Source organism: Dama dama, chromosome 12, assembly GCF_033118175.1.
Source record: "Dama dama isolate Ldn47 chromosome 12, ASM3311817v1, whole genome shotgun sequence".
NCBI classification, from domain to species: domain Eukaryota; kingdom Metazoa; phylum Chordata; class Mammalia; order Artiodactyla; family Cervidae; genus Dama; species Dama dama.
Window position 1 is genome coordinate 4,065,184 of NC_083692.1, and position 14,203 is coordinate 4,079,386.

The 14,203-nt window shown below is 38.4% G+C and overlaps 1 protein-coding gene across 2 annotated transcripts in view; it reads right to left on the reverse strand.

Annotated features, from left to right (window-relative positions):
- The window catches only part of TTC8 (tetratricopeptide repeat domain 8), a 56,605-nt gene that overhangs the window by 22,165 nt on the left and 20,237 nt on the right, over positions 1-14,203 (reverse strand). For both annotated transcript variants that reach the window (XM_061156471.1, XM_061156470.1), the window contains exons 6-7: positions 12,793-12,837; positions 7,587-7,672 (exon numbers count right to left, since the gene is read on the reverse strand). In XM_061156471.1, coding sequence (XP_061012454.1) covers positions 7,587-7,672; positions 12,793-12,837 — 131 coding nt within the window. The remainder of the gene's footprint in view (positions 1-7,586; positions 7,673-12,792; positions 12,838-14,203) is intronic.

The window sequence follows — 14,203 nt, forward strand, 5'->3', positions numbered from 1 at the left end:
AGAAAGATAAAAAAATGCAACTGAAATGCAAAAAAAAAAAAAAAAAGCAGCATATGGAGAAGGTGCTGTGACTGATCAAATGAGTCAAAGCTGGTTTGTGAAGTTCCATCCTGGAGATTTCTCACTGGACGGTGTTCCGTGGTCACGTAGACCTGTTGAAGTTGACAGCAATCAAACTGACACACCCACTGAGAACAATCTATGTTATTCCATGCAGGAGATAGCCAACATGCTCAAACTGTCTAAACCAAGTGCTGAAAATCAGTTATATCAGTGTGCTATGTTAATCATTTTGATGTCTGGGTTCCACATAAGTTGAGCAGAAAAAAATCTTCTTGACTGGATTTCTGATGCACTTCTTTGTTTGATGACCAGGCAAAAATTGTTACAGCGTAGCTGAGTAGTTCTGATTCCTCCACCATATTCACCAGACATTCCACCTTTGGATTTCCATTTATTTTGGGTTTTACAAAGTTCTCTTAATGGAAAAAGATTTCAATTCCCTGGGAGACTGTAAAAGACACCTGAAACAGTTCTTTGCTCAAAAAAACAAAGTTTTAGGAAGATGGAATTATGAAGTTGCCTAAAAACTGGCAGGAGGTAGTGGAACAGAATGGTGAATACACTGTTCAATAAAGTTCTTGGTGAAAATGAAAAATGTGCCTTTTATTTTTAATTTAAAAAAACAGAAGGAACTTTTTGGCCAACTCAATATAATTGCCATACAACAGTATGTTAATTTCAGGCATATAACATAATAATCTGATATTTGTATACCTTGCAAGATGTTCACCACAATAAGTCTAATTAACATCCATCACCATACACAGTTACAGAATTTTTTTCTTATGGTAAGAACTTATAAGTTTCACTTTGCCAGAAAATTTCAAACACACAATACAGCATTATTAACTATCGCTGCCATGCTGTATGTGACATTCCCACAACTCACTTATTTTATAACTGATATTTGTGCCTTGTGACTCCCTATAACAACCTGCCCTCCTCTACTCTCAGCCGCAGGCAACTAGCAATCTGTTCTATCTATGAACTTGTTAATTTTTTTTTTTTTTAGATTCCTCATATAACTGTTCAGTTCAGTCGCTCAGTTGTGTCCAACTCTTTGCGACCCCATGGACCGCAGCACGCCAGGCCTCCCTGTCCATCACCAACTTCCGGAGTTTACCTAAACCCATGTCCATCGAGTCGGTGATGCCATCCAACCATCTCATCCTCTGTCATCCCCTTCTCCTTCTGCCTTCAAGCTTTCCCAGCATCAGGGTCTTTTCTTTTTTATTTATTTATTTATTTTTTCATTTATTTTTATTAGTTGGAGGCTAATTACTTTACAATATTATAGTGGGTTTTGTCATACATTGACATGAATCAGCCATGGAGTTTTTCAAATGAGCTGGCTCTTCGCATCAGGTGGCCAAAGTATTGGAGTTTCAGCTTCAACATCAGTCCTTCCAATGAACACCCAGGATTGATCTCCTTTAGGATGGACTGGTTGGATCTCCTTGCAGTCCAAAGGACTCCCAAGAGTCTTCTCCAACAACACAGTTCAAAGGCATCAAGTCTTTCGCACTCAGCTTTCTTTACAGTCCAACTCTCACATCCATATATGACCACTGGATAAACCATAGCCATGACTAGACGGACCTTTGTTCGCAAAGTAATGTCTCTGCTTTTTAATATGCTGTCTAGGTTGGTCATAACTTTCCTTCCAAGGAGTAAGTGTCTTTTAATTTCATGGCTGCAATCACCATCTGCAGTGATTTTGGAGCCCAGAAAAATAAAGTCAGCCACTGTTTCCACTGTTTCCCTGTCTATTTGCCATGAAGTGATGGGACCGGATGCCATGATCTTAGTTTTCTGAATGCTGAGCTTTAAGCCAACTTTTTCACTCTCCTCTTTCACTTTCATCAAGAGGATCTTTAGTTCTTCTTCACTTTCTTCCATAAGGGTGCTGTCACCTGCATATCTGAGGTTATTGGTATTTCTCCCAGCAATCTTGATTCCAGTTTGTGCTTCCTCCAGCCCAGCATTTCTCATGATGTACTCTGCATGTAAGTTAAATAAGCAGGGTGACAATATACAGCCTTGATGGACTCCTTTTCCTATTTGGAACCTACCAGTCTGTTGTTCCACGTTCAGTTCTAATTGTTGCTTCCTGAACTGCATACAGGTTTCTCCAGAGGCAGGTCAGGTGGTCTGGTATTCCCATCTCTTGAAGAATTTTCCACAGTTTATTGTGATCCACACAGTCAAAGGCTTTGGCACAGTCAATAAGGCAGAAATAGATGCTTTTCTGGAACTTTCTTGCTTTTTCAATGATCCAACAGATGTTGGCAATTTGATCTCTGGTTCCTCTGCCTTTTCTAAATCCATCTTGAACATCTGGAAGTTCACGGTTCATGTACTGTTGAAGTCTGTCTTGGAGAATTCTGAGCATTACTTTGCTAGCGTGTGAGATGAGTGCAATATTGAAGTAGTTTGAACATTCTTTGGCATTGCCTTTCTTTGAGATTGGAGAAGGAAATGGCAACCCACTCCAGTATCCTCGCCTGGAAAATCTCGTGGACAGAGGAGCCTGGTGGGCTGCAGTCCATGGGGTGGCAAAGAGTCGGGCACGACTGGGCGACTAACACTTACAGCACTTCTTTGGGACCGGAATGAAAACGGACATTTTCCAGTCCGGTGGCCACTGCTGAGTTTTCCAAATTTGGTGGTATACTGAGTGAAGCACTTTCACAGCATCATCTTTTAGGATCTGAAATAGCTCAACTGGAATTCCATCACCTCCACTAACTTTGTTCGTAGTGATGCTTTGGCCCCTATAGCTCTGGTAATTTGGTTTGAAATCAGGGAATGTAATGCCTCCAGCTTTGTTTTTCTTTCTCAAGATTGTTTTGGCTCTTCGGGGTCTGCTGTGGTTCCATACAAGTTTTAGAACTGCTTGCTCTACTTCTGTGGAAAATGCCACTATAATTTTGATAGTGATTGCACTGAATCTGTAGATTGCTTCATGCACTATGGACATTTTAATAATAATAATTCTTCTAATCCAAGAATGTGAAATATCTTTCAATTTACTTGTGCTTTCATCAGTTTCTTTCATTAATATCTTACAGTTTTTGGTGTACAGGTATTTTCATCTCTTTGGTTAAATTTATTCCTAGGTGTTTTATTTTTTGATGTAATTGTAAATGGGCCTGTTTTCTTAATTTCCTTGTTATTAATGTATAGAAAGCAACAGATTTTGAATCCTGCAAGTTTACTGAATTCACTTATTATTTCCAACAGTTTTCTGGTGGAGTCTTTAGGATATTCGATATATAGTATCACATCTGCTATAAACAGAGACAGTTCTACTTCTTCTTTTCTGATGTGGATGCCTTTTATTTCTTCTTCTTGCCTAAATTCTCTGGCTAGGACTTCCAATAGTATGTTGAGTAACAACAGTGCCAGCAGGCATCCTTATCTTACCCTTCATTTATAGAGCAAAAGCTTTCAACAGCAGTGAGTGTGACTTCAGCTGCAGGCTTGTCATTCATGGCCTTTACTATGTTGAGGTACATTCCTTCTATACCCACTTTGTTAGAAGTTTTTATCATAAATGGATGTTGGACTTCGTCAAATGCTCTCTCTGCATCTATTGAGATACTCATGTGATTTTTATACTTCATTTTGTTAATGCGATATATTACAATAATTTGCATATACTGAACCATCCTTACATACCTGGAATAAATCCCACTTACTCATAGTTATGATCCTTTTCATGCTCCTATTTCATTTATTTCTATCCTGATCTTTGTCATTTCCTTCCTCCTACTAACTTTGAGCTTCATTTGTTCTTCCCTTTCTAGTTACTTGAGGTGTAAAGTTAGGTTGTTTATTTGAGAATTTTCTTGGGTAGGCATTTATTGCTCAGAACTTCTCTCTTAAGGTGCAGCTTTTGATGCATTCCGTAAGTTTTGATGTGTTGTAATTCCAATTTTCACCTGTCTCAAGTTACCTTTTTTGACTCTGCATAAGCCCATTTTTAAACTCTAAACAATTTTGAGGTAAATAGTTAACTGCCACTTGAGTAATATAGCTATACCGTTTTATTATTCCACAACATTTTCTTTCCCCTTTTCTTGTATCTGATACTGATTGTCCTAGTCTATGAATCTGAAATTTGTTCCTTGCTTAAATACAACTGCCTGATGTCAACACCCACTTCTGCCCAGGGAACATTATATTACCATGAAATCAATTGCTTAAGCACACTTCAGCCTGTTGTTAATAGGTCTGTTGGGCTTTCTCATAACTACTCATCCCAGGCATCTGAGAGCTACTTAGGCACTTTATGATAATGCTTTTATTTATGAAATAAGGACAAAACAGTATACAATATGTTCCATTATGTCACTTTCATTTAAAGGCTTGAAAGAATAGCTGTGTTCTTTTTTCCTAATCTAAACCTCAAGCACTGACATAACTATACCCAAAGAGATGTTGGACAATGTGGGACAAAGAGGTTAAAGTGATCCGAAAATCTGGCCTAAAGTTAGCAGATGTAAGATGTGGTGGAAGCCCCTACTGCTTCAAAAGCTCTGCAACTTTTACAAGGAGTGTTCATAAAATGTTATCAGAGAACTCTGAAGTTCTGAAGAACAGCATATTTATACACAGAGTTTCAACTGAACATTTAAGTCTTAAACACATGGCTGAAGTTGAATCACTGAATTCCATGAACACCTATTTAGTTTGCATATTTTTAACTAATAAGTTGTCTCTTGCAAAAATTAATTTTACAGGGATTACAATAAAAAGATACATATAAAAAAAGAATATGAAAACAAACTAGATTTTAGAAAAAACAATGAAGAATAAAGAAATTAGAAAACAAACAAGCAATCAGAGCTACTGAAGTGCCTGGAAACCAGAGAAAGGAAAGAAGGATGAATCATAGTGCTTTATTACTATACCCTTACGAGATCATTTCCTCTAATTCTATCAAAAAGGAATTCACCACATGGGTTCTTGTGCAAAGGAAATGGAGTGGACGCCATGTATAAAGAACGTCTAGGAATAATGAAAACATCAGTCAAGTTCATAAACAATGGACAATATCAAAGAGTCAGAGTCCAGAGATATTCTCCACCAACTGCCAAGTTTTTCTCTCCAATTTAATTCAATAAACATTGTCAAGGACCAACTGCATGCACATTTAATGATGTTAAGGAGCTGCAAAAATGAAGATAACAACCTTGTACTGAAGGCACCAATTAAGATTGAAACAAAACATATTTTAAAATAAATCTAATTGTATTATGGCCAATGAGAAAACAAAAAGTACTTTGAGAGCACAAAGGAGGAACAAACTAAGTTTCAGCGAGCAAGGAATGGGCAAGATTTCGACAGCGAGGTAGGGTGGGGTGGGGGTGAGGGGACATCTCTGATGGACGCAAACTCTCGGCACAAGCCCACAGGAAGGAACGTCCACAGCATGTTAGGGGAATGCTGAGTTGTTAGGTTTAATCAAAAAGGAAAACACAAGACAGAATGGGAGAAGTGAGAAACATGGGCAAAGCTATAGACTTGGACAAACTCATGGATGCCACACGTAAAATACAGATTTCATTTCAGAGGTAATGGAGATCAATCAAAGAATATATGCAACAGTCACTGACAGTACATAGGAAGCCTTGAGTGGACAAGAAAATGGAGGAAGAAAACCGAGATAAGAAACTAATGTAGCAATTCAAACAAATGACACTAAAAGCCAGGATCAGGGCACTGGAGTGGGACTGGCTAGTAAGGGAGCAACTGCAAAAGCCATTGCCCAGGAAGAACCAGGAGGACTCAGGGGTCAGGAGCAGAAAGAGGGAAGCCGCCCTAGGTGCGCCCTCTGGTACCCACCCCTGACCTCGTCACTGAGAGGAAGGGGCCCTTCGTCTGGACTCCCCCTGCGCCCTGCACTTGCTTCTATCAGAATGCGAACCACGTTTGCAACTGATTCCTGTTCTCTCTCCTCCATTCAGTTGTAAACCGTTTAAAGGAGCTTCTCATTAAACATTTTACTTCGAGTGAACGAACAAATGAATGAGTGCTCAATACAGAAAGATGAGAAGCGTTCAAGGAAACAGAGGAGAATAATAATTAATATGACAAAATACACTCATTTAAATACCGTCTTACATGGAGGAAAGAAGGAAACAAGTTATGTTTTTCTTTCATTATTATAGATTTCTGAGAGTTTTGCTTAGAAGCTCAAGATTTCAAGCTTGTCTTCAGAAATTATATTCATAAAAGCTTAATATTATAATGATCCAAAATTACCTTTTAGCAGAAAATGCTTCCTCAATCTAACAGTAGGAAAAAATACTTTAGAGTTCTATGTGAAATATCTAAATGGAAAACAGTCTTAATTTCAACTAGAAAAATAAGCATCCTTTTTATTCTATTTATATATTTCCTTTTTCTCAGTGTTTAATAACTAAAGTTAGTAACTATAGAATGATGCTCACAGTGACTAGTCTACCTTGTTTTTGAATAATACATTTATTTTTGTAAAATATAACTATTCACTTGATTTTTCAAATGCTCCAAGTGTATTTTGGTATTAAGCAATGATTTCAGATCCTATTTACCAGCTGCTGTATAATATTCATAATATTCATTATAACTTTTTTTGATTTCTCAATTGGCTTAAAAATGTGTTTAAAGGTTAAGTGAACTAGTGTGAGAATGTTCAGATCCTAGAGAAACACCATGAGACTGTGCAAACAGTAAAACAACTGGCATCAGAAAGCTGAGCTCAAATTCTAGTTCTGCTGCTGACAGGCTGCATGAAGCTGGGAAAGTCACTTTATCCTTCTGAGGCTCACATCTTCTCATCTGGACAAAGGGCTACTAACAGCAACTACCTCCAAAATGCCGTAAGACTTGAGTGAGATAAGGTGATGTGTGGACCAGTTCTCTCTCAACCGTAAAGCACTTTACAGATGTGAGGCAGAAGAAGAAATGAAGATGTGAGAGTCAAGAGGAGTAGAGAACCAAGACTCGATTCTAATCCCAGGTCTGTTACTAACTGGTTCCTGATACAAATCAGTTTCTCTGGCCTCAGCTTCTTCATCTGAAAAGGGTGTGAGGGTCTCAAAGCGCCCCCTTCCCAGATCTAAAATTTCACTCTTCTAAAGGTGTCAGTTCTTAGTGTCATCATGTATGTGTGTGGTCAGTCACTCAGTCATGCCCAACTCTCTGCGGCCCCATGGACTGCAGCACACAAGGCTCCTCTGTCTGTGGAATTTTCCAGGCAAGAACACTGGAATGAGCTGCCACTTCCTACTCCAGGGCATCTTCCCAACCCAGGGATCGAACACGTGTCTCTTGAGTCTCCTGTACTGGCAGGCGGATTCTTTACCACTCGCTGGAAGCCATCACGTGATTGCTAAGCAAATGCTCTCTCAGGGAAGCCAGAGACACCTTGCTCACTTCTTCATGAGGAAATCCATCCCCCAGAAAAGGTTACTGGGTTTGAGACTCCAAAATATGTTGCTGCTTCAGCCTTTTACAAAGAATCTGAATTTTACCTGTGGTAACATTTTCCAAGCTGCACTTTCCACCACCAGTCCTTGTACTGAGAATGCTCCGTGGAAAGGGCAGCCAAATCCAAAGCCTTTGAAAAACAATTCATTTTCAATTAGGATTTTCTCTTCTGAGAATAAGCAGAAACAATAAATAATGAAATAAACCATATAATTAGCATCAATCAAAACATGCATTAGAAATCAGACAGAAACTCGAGTTGCTCATGTCTCCAGATGGCCCCACCAATTTTCCCTAAATAATCAGTTCCAGACCAGAGGGCTGACAGCAGATGAGAAGGAAACACTGATCAAAGGGAAGCAGATGCACAGTCTATCTGAATACAGCTTTAACATACAAGGTACAAAACTGGTATTAAAAAATCTGTACGTTTTTAACCCCACCAAAACACTTTCAAACTTAGCGGCAGTCAAGCCATTACTGTGTAAGGTAGGCCCAAGTGCAGGACCCACTTTAAAGACAGATGTCGAGTAATCCTGAAGGTCAGACTTTGCTTGCGATGGACTGAAAAAGAGCTAACTGCTTTCGCTTTCTATGTGTGCTTATGCCTTTCTCTCTAATGTCTTCTAGTTTGTCCCTTCTCGTGATTATTCAAGATCAGACAAAAATACCTAATTAAGAATTAGGATTCTATACCCAAAAAGCAGAAACCATTTGGACAAAGAGGAAGCAAATCAATCTTTATACAAATGTAAAGTTCACAGGAATCTGAAGCTCATGTAAAGATTTGGTAATTAGTTTAAAAAGAATTCTGATTTTTTATATAATACTTACTATCCTTTCTATTAAGGTTGAAAACCTTTTATTCTTTAGTCAGTGTTAACATCATCACAATATCCAATAGCTCAGTTAAAGTAACTCTTAGATTTTCAGTTCTATAATCTCAGAAATGAAATGAAAGTCCCTCAGTCATATCCGACTCTGCGTGACACCAAGGACTGTAGCCTGCCAGGCTCCTCTGTCCATGGAAGTCTCCAGGCCAGAATACTGGAGTGGGTAGCTGTTCCCTTCTCCAGGGGATCATCCCAACTCAGGGACTGAACCCAGGTTTCCCACATGGCAGGCAGATACTTTACCATCTGAGCCACCAGGGAAGCCCATAATCTCAGAATGTATCCCATATTATTGTTCATTTCTTCATATTAACTCTTATCTGAAATGAACGCCAAAAGAGTTCCTTGAAGCTTCGGCTGCAAAATTAATAACTTTCCTTGTGTTCCCCATCTTCCCTCACTCCAGGGGAGACTTCTAAATATGCAAACTATTTACAAAGGAATGGTGTCACATGCTGAGGTTCTAATGGACTTGAAAAACCAACATCTCTACTTGAAAGCTATGGAAATTAAAAAGAAGCTAGAGATAAAAGTGGAAGTGAACAATGAGGGGAGAAAAAGGCATTATTTCAATTATCATTATCTCTAGAAATACCAGAAAACCATATTTCAATCAGCTCAGTTCAGGAGTGCATTGTAAATATCTGAATAATATTCATTTTAACTTAATCTTTTAGACCTGTTACAGCAAACAGATCAGATTCACTTTCAGATTTAATATAACATTCTATTTTTCATAAAAATATGTCATTCTGAGTTTTTTTTACATATTCTAATTTTCCAAGATTAGATTTAGTGCTGACTACAGGCTGCTGATTTTGCTTTCAGATATAGTTCCCATATAGGACTCACACGCCCACATATTTGTCTAAGCCAATCAAGGAAATTAATATGAATTACAGACATAGAATAAAAATGGTAAAAATTACATATTAATGATCACTCTTCATTTGATGACTGAGGCTACACTACACAAAACCACCATTATGATTTCAAATGGACCCTACGTTCCCTGAGAACAGGCACCCACTTCTTACACATCTTTGTTGTTCTCGAATGGTGACATGCTGTTGAGACCCTCAAGCATTAATTTTATTCTTTACCTCTGATTTATGCTGAAAATAGCTCAGGAATCAAACAAAACTGTCATAGTAATAAGATGCACAATTAAAAGCTATTAACATTTTTTAATTTTAAGGAGGTGATAGAAGAGCTATATTTCTTTAAAGTCTTTGCCAGCTTTTTAAAATAAATGACTATATACTTCTATTTTAGGATCTTTGAATAATCTAATCAATCTAATATCTAGCTATTAATAAAGACCTACAAGGTTATAAATAAAAGGCATAAGTTTATAAAAGTCCCTAGGAACAGGGAGCCCTGGCAGATCTCTACAACAAAACGCTTGTGAATACATCCAGCTATGTGTTCCAGGGACTCTCCTAAGTAATAGTTGGAAACAGTGCTCCCAAGTACCAAAGTTTAAAAAAAGTCTTTCACTCGCTATTGTGACAGCTGTGACAACGTCAGCATTATGAAATTAAAGAGCATATGGAAATAAAGATCCCAGAATCACCAATCCACATGCCACTTCAGTTTTGTCGACATTGCCAACACTGCCCCCACAAAGGGAGAGAGTTATTAAGAACCCAAAAGCAGAAATAGTTTTCCATAAAACAAATTCTCTTTTTCAATGTAGTTCCTATTCCTCACTAACATTATGTGAATGCCAAGATGTAGAACATCTTCAAGATGAAGCTATTAATAAGAACATCATCACCATGACCCTTAGTCGGTGTGTGATCTATCAGCTTTCTGAACCCATCGCCTACAACTCTCCCCATTCTCAGACTTCACTCCAGCCACACCGGCCTCCTCGTCGTTCCTTAAACAATCCAAGAATGATAACACCCAGGCCTCTGCAGTCAGTCTTTCCGACTCACATGCCCTTCCTCCACCGAACCATCTGGTTCGTCTTCCTTCCTTCAGGCCTCTGTTTAAATGTCTTTTTGGAGTGAACTTTACCAACAGCCTTCTAAGTGCAAGTAAAGTCACTCAGTCGTGTCCGGCTCCTTGCGACCTGAAGAACTGTAGCCCGCCAGGCTCCTCCGCCCATGGGATTCTCCAGGCAAGAATACTGGAGTGGACTGCCATTTCCTTCTCCAGGGGATCTTCCCGACCCAGGGATCGAACCCGGGTCTCCTGCATTGCAGGCAGATTCTTTACCATCTGAACCACCAGGAAAGCAACCACCTTCTACCTCATCTAAAATAGTATCATCCTCCCTGCCATTATCTATTCCCTTCCCTGGTTTCCCTGCTTTATTTTTATGCTACTTATCCCATGACATCTTATATATTTTTTAAAATTTGCTAACTGTCTCCATTCCTTGCCCAACCAGAACGTACTCTCCAAAAGAGCAGAGATTTTGTCTGTTTGCTTCACCCTGTAGTCTCAGGGCCTGGAACGGTGCCTGGCACACTGCAGCGGGTCAGAATGTGTAGGAAGAAAGAATAAACATCTCTGCAATAAATGAATCAATCTTCAACAAGTCAAGAAATCTATCATCTAGTAATTACAAACATTTACTCATTTCTAAAAGGGGATGGTATCTGAATGTTTCTTTTTAATGACAATATAACTATATAGTTTCATATATCACCCTATAATGCTCTGACCAGCTTTATATGAAGTGAAAATGGCGTGGACCATACTTACTTTTATCTACAGCAACGTGCCTGGTTTCTCAGTTGTTCCAACCTTAGTTTCTCTTTTCTCTATGTGACCACATCCACCATCACTTTCTTAGGGATAACTACCATACTCAGCGCATCTGGCCCGGGCTCTCACCTACATTTTAGGGGCACAGCTTCTGATATGTGCAGTGGCATGTCCACCTGGATCAGCTTTCACAATTTCAGACTGAAGATGCCTTCCGGTGAGTTATTCAGCTCTTTACAGTCTAACCTCCTTCCCTAAGAACCCCATGTCTGTCAGTAAAACAATTGCTCACAGCATCATGAGGCAGTTGTGACCCAGCACTCTCCTTTGTCCACCACACCAAATCCAGCATCACATTCTGTCACTTCTTTCTGACAATGCCTCAGAACACTCCCACTATTGAGGATGTGGCTTATTTATTTCTCATTCCATACTCTCGTCATGTTTTTACCCTTCTTTTACATTTTCTCCCTCCCTTTCCAAAAAAACCTTACTGAATTTTTACTAATATCATCCCCTGATTTTTTCCCCTTGATATCTGGTAATAACATCACAACCTGGCAATTACCTTTCTAACTGTTTCATTATGTCAATTTTATTTCCTCAGCTAGATTTACATGGCTTACAGAGGCAGGAAAAAATGTATTTTTAAATAGCATACTGGTTGACACATAGAAAACACAACTGAGAAAAATGCTTTTGTCTTCCTGCATACTTAATATATAGGTATAAAGCTGTTTCTATGAATAAAAGAATGACAGAAAATACTGTCATTAGACACTGTAGAATTAACTACATTTGATCTGACAAAATTTGTGAAGGTACTGCTCATTTGCATATTAGCATGTGAAAATTACCACAAATGGAGAAGGCATATGCATATAACCTTAAAATTCTCTGTTAAAAGGCTACCAAGATGCTTGATTATTGATTACTGTTGAATTTGGGTGATGACTGACGCAGGGTCATTACATTCTCGTTATATAGTCTACCTGCACATGTTTGAAATTTTCTATCACAAAATGTTGAAGGGGAGAGATGGGAACATTACCAAAAAAAAAAAAAACAGAAATACAGCATTAATGGGCAGATTCTTTACCACTACGCCACCAGGGAAGTCCAATACAGGTGTCAGTAAACCTATAATCACTATATAAACCAAAGAAGAAAATGGATCCACCATGCTATTAGTATAAAAAATAAAGTTTAACAAAACCATATCATGCAGCATTCCCAGTTACCCACACCTTGCCCTTTAATGGAGATCTGTGACCCTATGGACCAGGCACAAGTCTTACTACTTCTGTGTGTGTGTGAGTCACTCAGTCGTGTCTGACTCTGTGCGACCCCGTGGACTGTGGCCCACCAGGCTCCTCTGTCCACGGGATTCTCCAGGCAAGAGTACTGGAGTGGGCTGCCCTTTCCTTCTCCATACTACTTCCATAGTTATACAAATTTTCCTACTAAAACTAACAGTGGATTTGAAAGTATGAGTAATTCTCCAATCTTTAATAATTCCAGCTGTTTATAAGGTAATAAATTTAAAAAAATAAGGTAATAAATAGGACATTTCCAAATCTAAATCCCCCAAATCAGAAAAATTACATTTAAAAAATAGTACAAATTCAAAACTTACAGTCTTAACATCATTTTCATGATGAAAGATATACTCAAACAGAGCCTGTGAAGAAAAAATACAAAAAATACATTATATTTTATTTTAACGAAAGTCCTCTATTGTTATAGCAAAACCCAAAGGCTATTTCGACAGCAGCTGGATTGAACCAAAGTAACAAAGTCCTCTAAAGTGCCTGGAATTTATAAGTAAAGGGTATATCCATACATTTGTTACAATCACTCATTTTAAAACAAGGCTACTTATAACTGATGCCTGTTTTTAAAAATATGAACTGGAAAGTTCAAGAATACGAACTGGAAAGCTCAACAGTTTTTTTCATATTACACATTCTATTTTATCAGAAAGAGACAAATGAAAAGACCAACCTTAGGACTGTCATAAAACTGTATGTATTATACAGTGATTGTGATGTTAATAATGACACCTCAGACATGGGAAAATCTGGAAGCTCTTTCTGAAACAAAGTGGAGTTTAACTGCAAAGTAAGATGTTTTTCCTAATATGCAGATGTCTCTATGTGCAGCAAGGCTGAGAACCATTATTCTAATATTGCCCCCAATTCATCTGGATAAATAAGCATCTACCGGACTACCTCTTGGTGATACTATACTTATCCATAAATACCATTATTTTATACTTGCAAAGTGTACACTTCTACCCCTGGAAGATATCAAGGTTATTAACAGAGATGACTTAGAAGCAACCAAAAACAAGAAAAAATAAATCAAGATAAGGCCCTCTTTGAAAAATCTATTCCTAATTCTCCATTTGTTCAGTCATTTTTTAAAAAGTTGTGAGTACAGCTCGTGTCCTGATAAGTTAAGTCAAGGCAAGCTGGAGACCAAAGATAGAGAAACTTGGCATTATTTCCACAACACATTAAGTAAGTGCAAAATCTAGTTTGGTTTGAATTTCATAACATAAACCAGGTCTGTCCTGGAAGTATCCTAACTTAATTGAGGGGAAATGCCTCCACTGACTACAATCCCTGGTTAGAAAATAGCAATGGTATCAAGTAGCCAATGAGTCACCTCTAATGGCCTGAAAAGATGAGCAATCAGATATTCCTCATAAAGGTAAGAGAAATAAGTAAAACTTTATGACTCTGCTAAATCAAGTTGTTTAGACCACTATCAAATAAGGAATGAAGAAAAATATCATTGGCATTGTGACAGTATGACTTCCTTTTTACCAGCTAGCATTCCTTTTTCTGACTTAAGTTTCAATCTGTACGGCTAGAGTTCTTTTTCGCCTCCCCTAGAATGTTTGTCGCTCAGTCGTGTCCGACTGTTTGTGACTCCATGGACTATACAGTCCCTGGGATTCTCCAGGCCAGAATACTGGAGTGGGGAGCCTTTCCCTTCTCCAGGGGATCTTCCCAACCCAGGGGTCAAACCCAGGTCTCCTG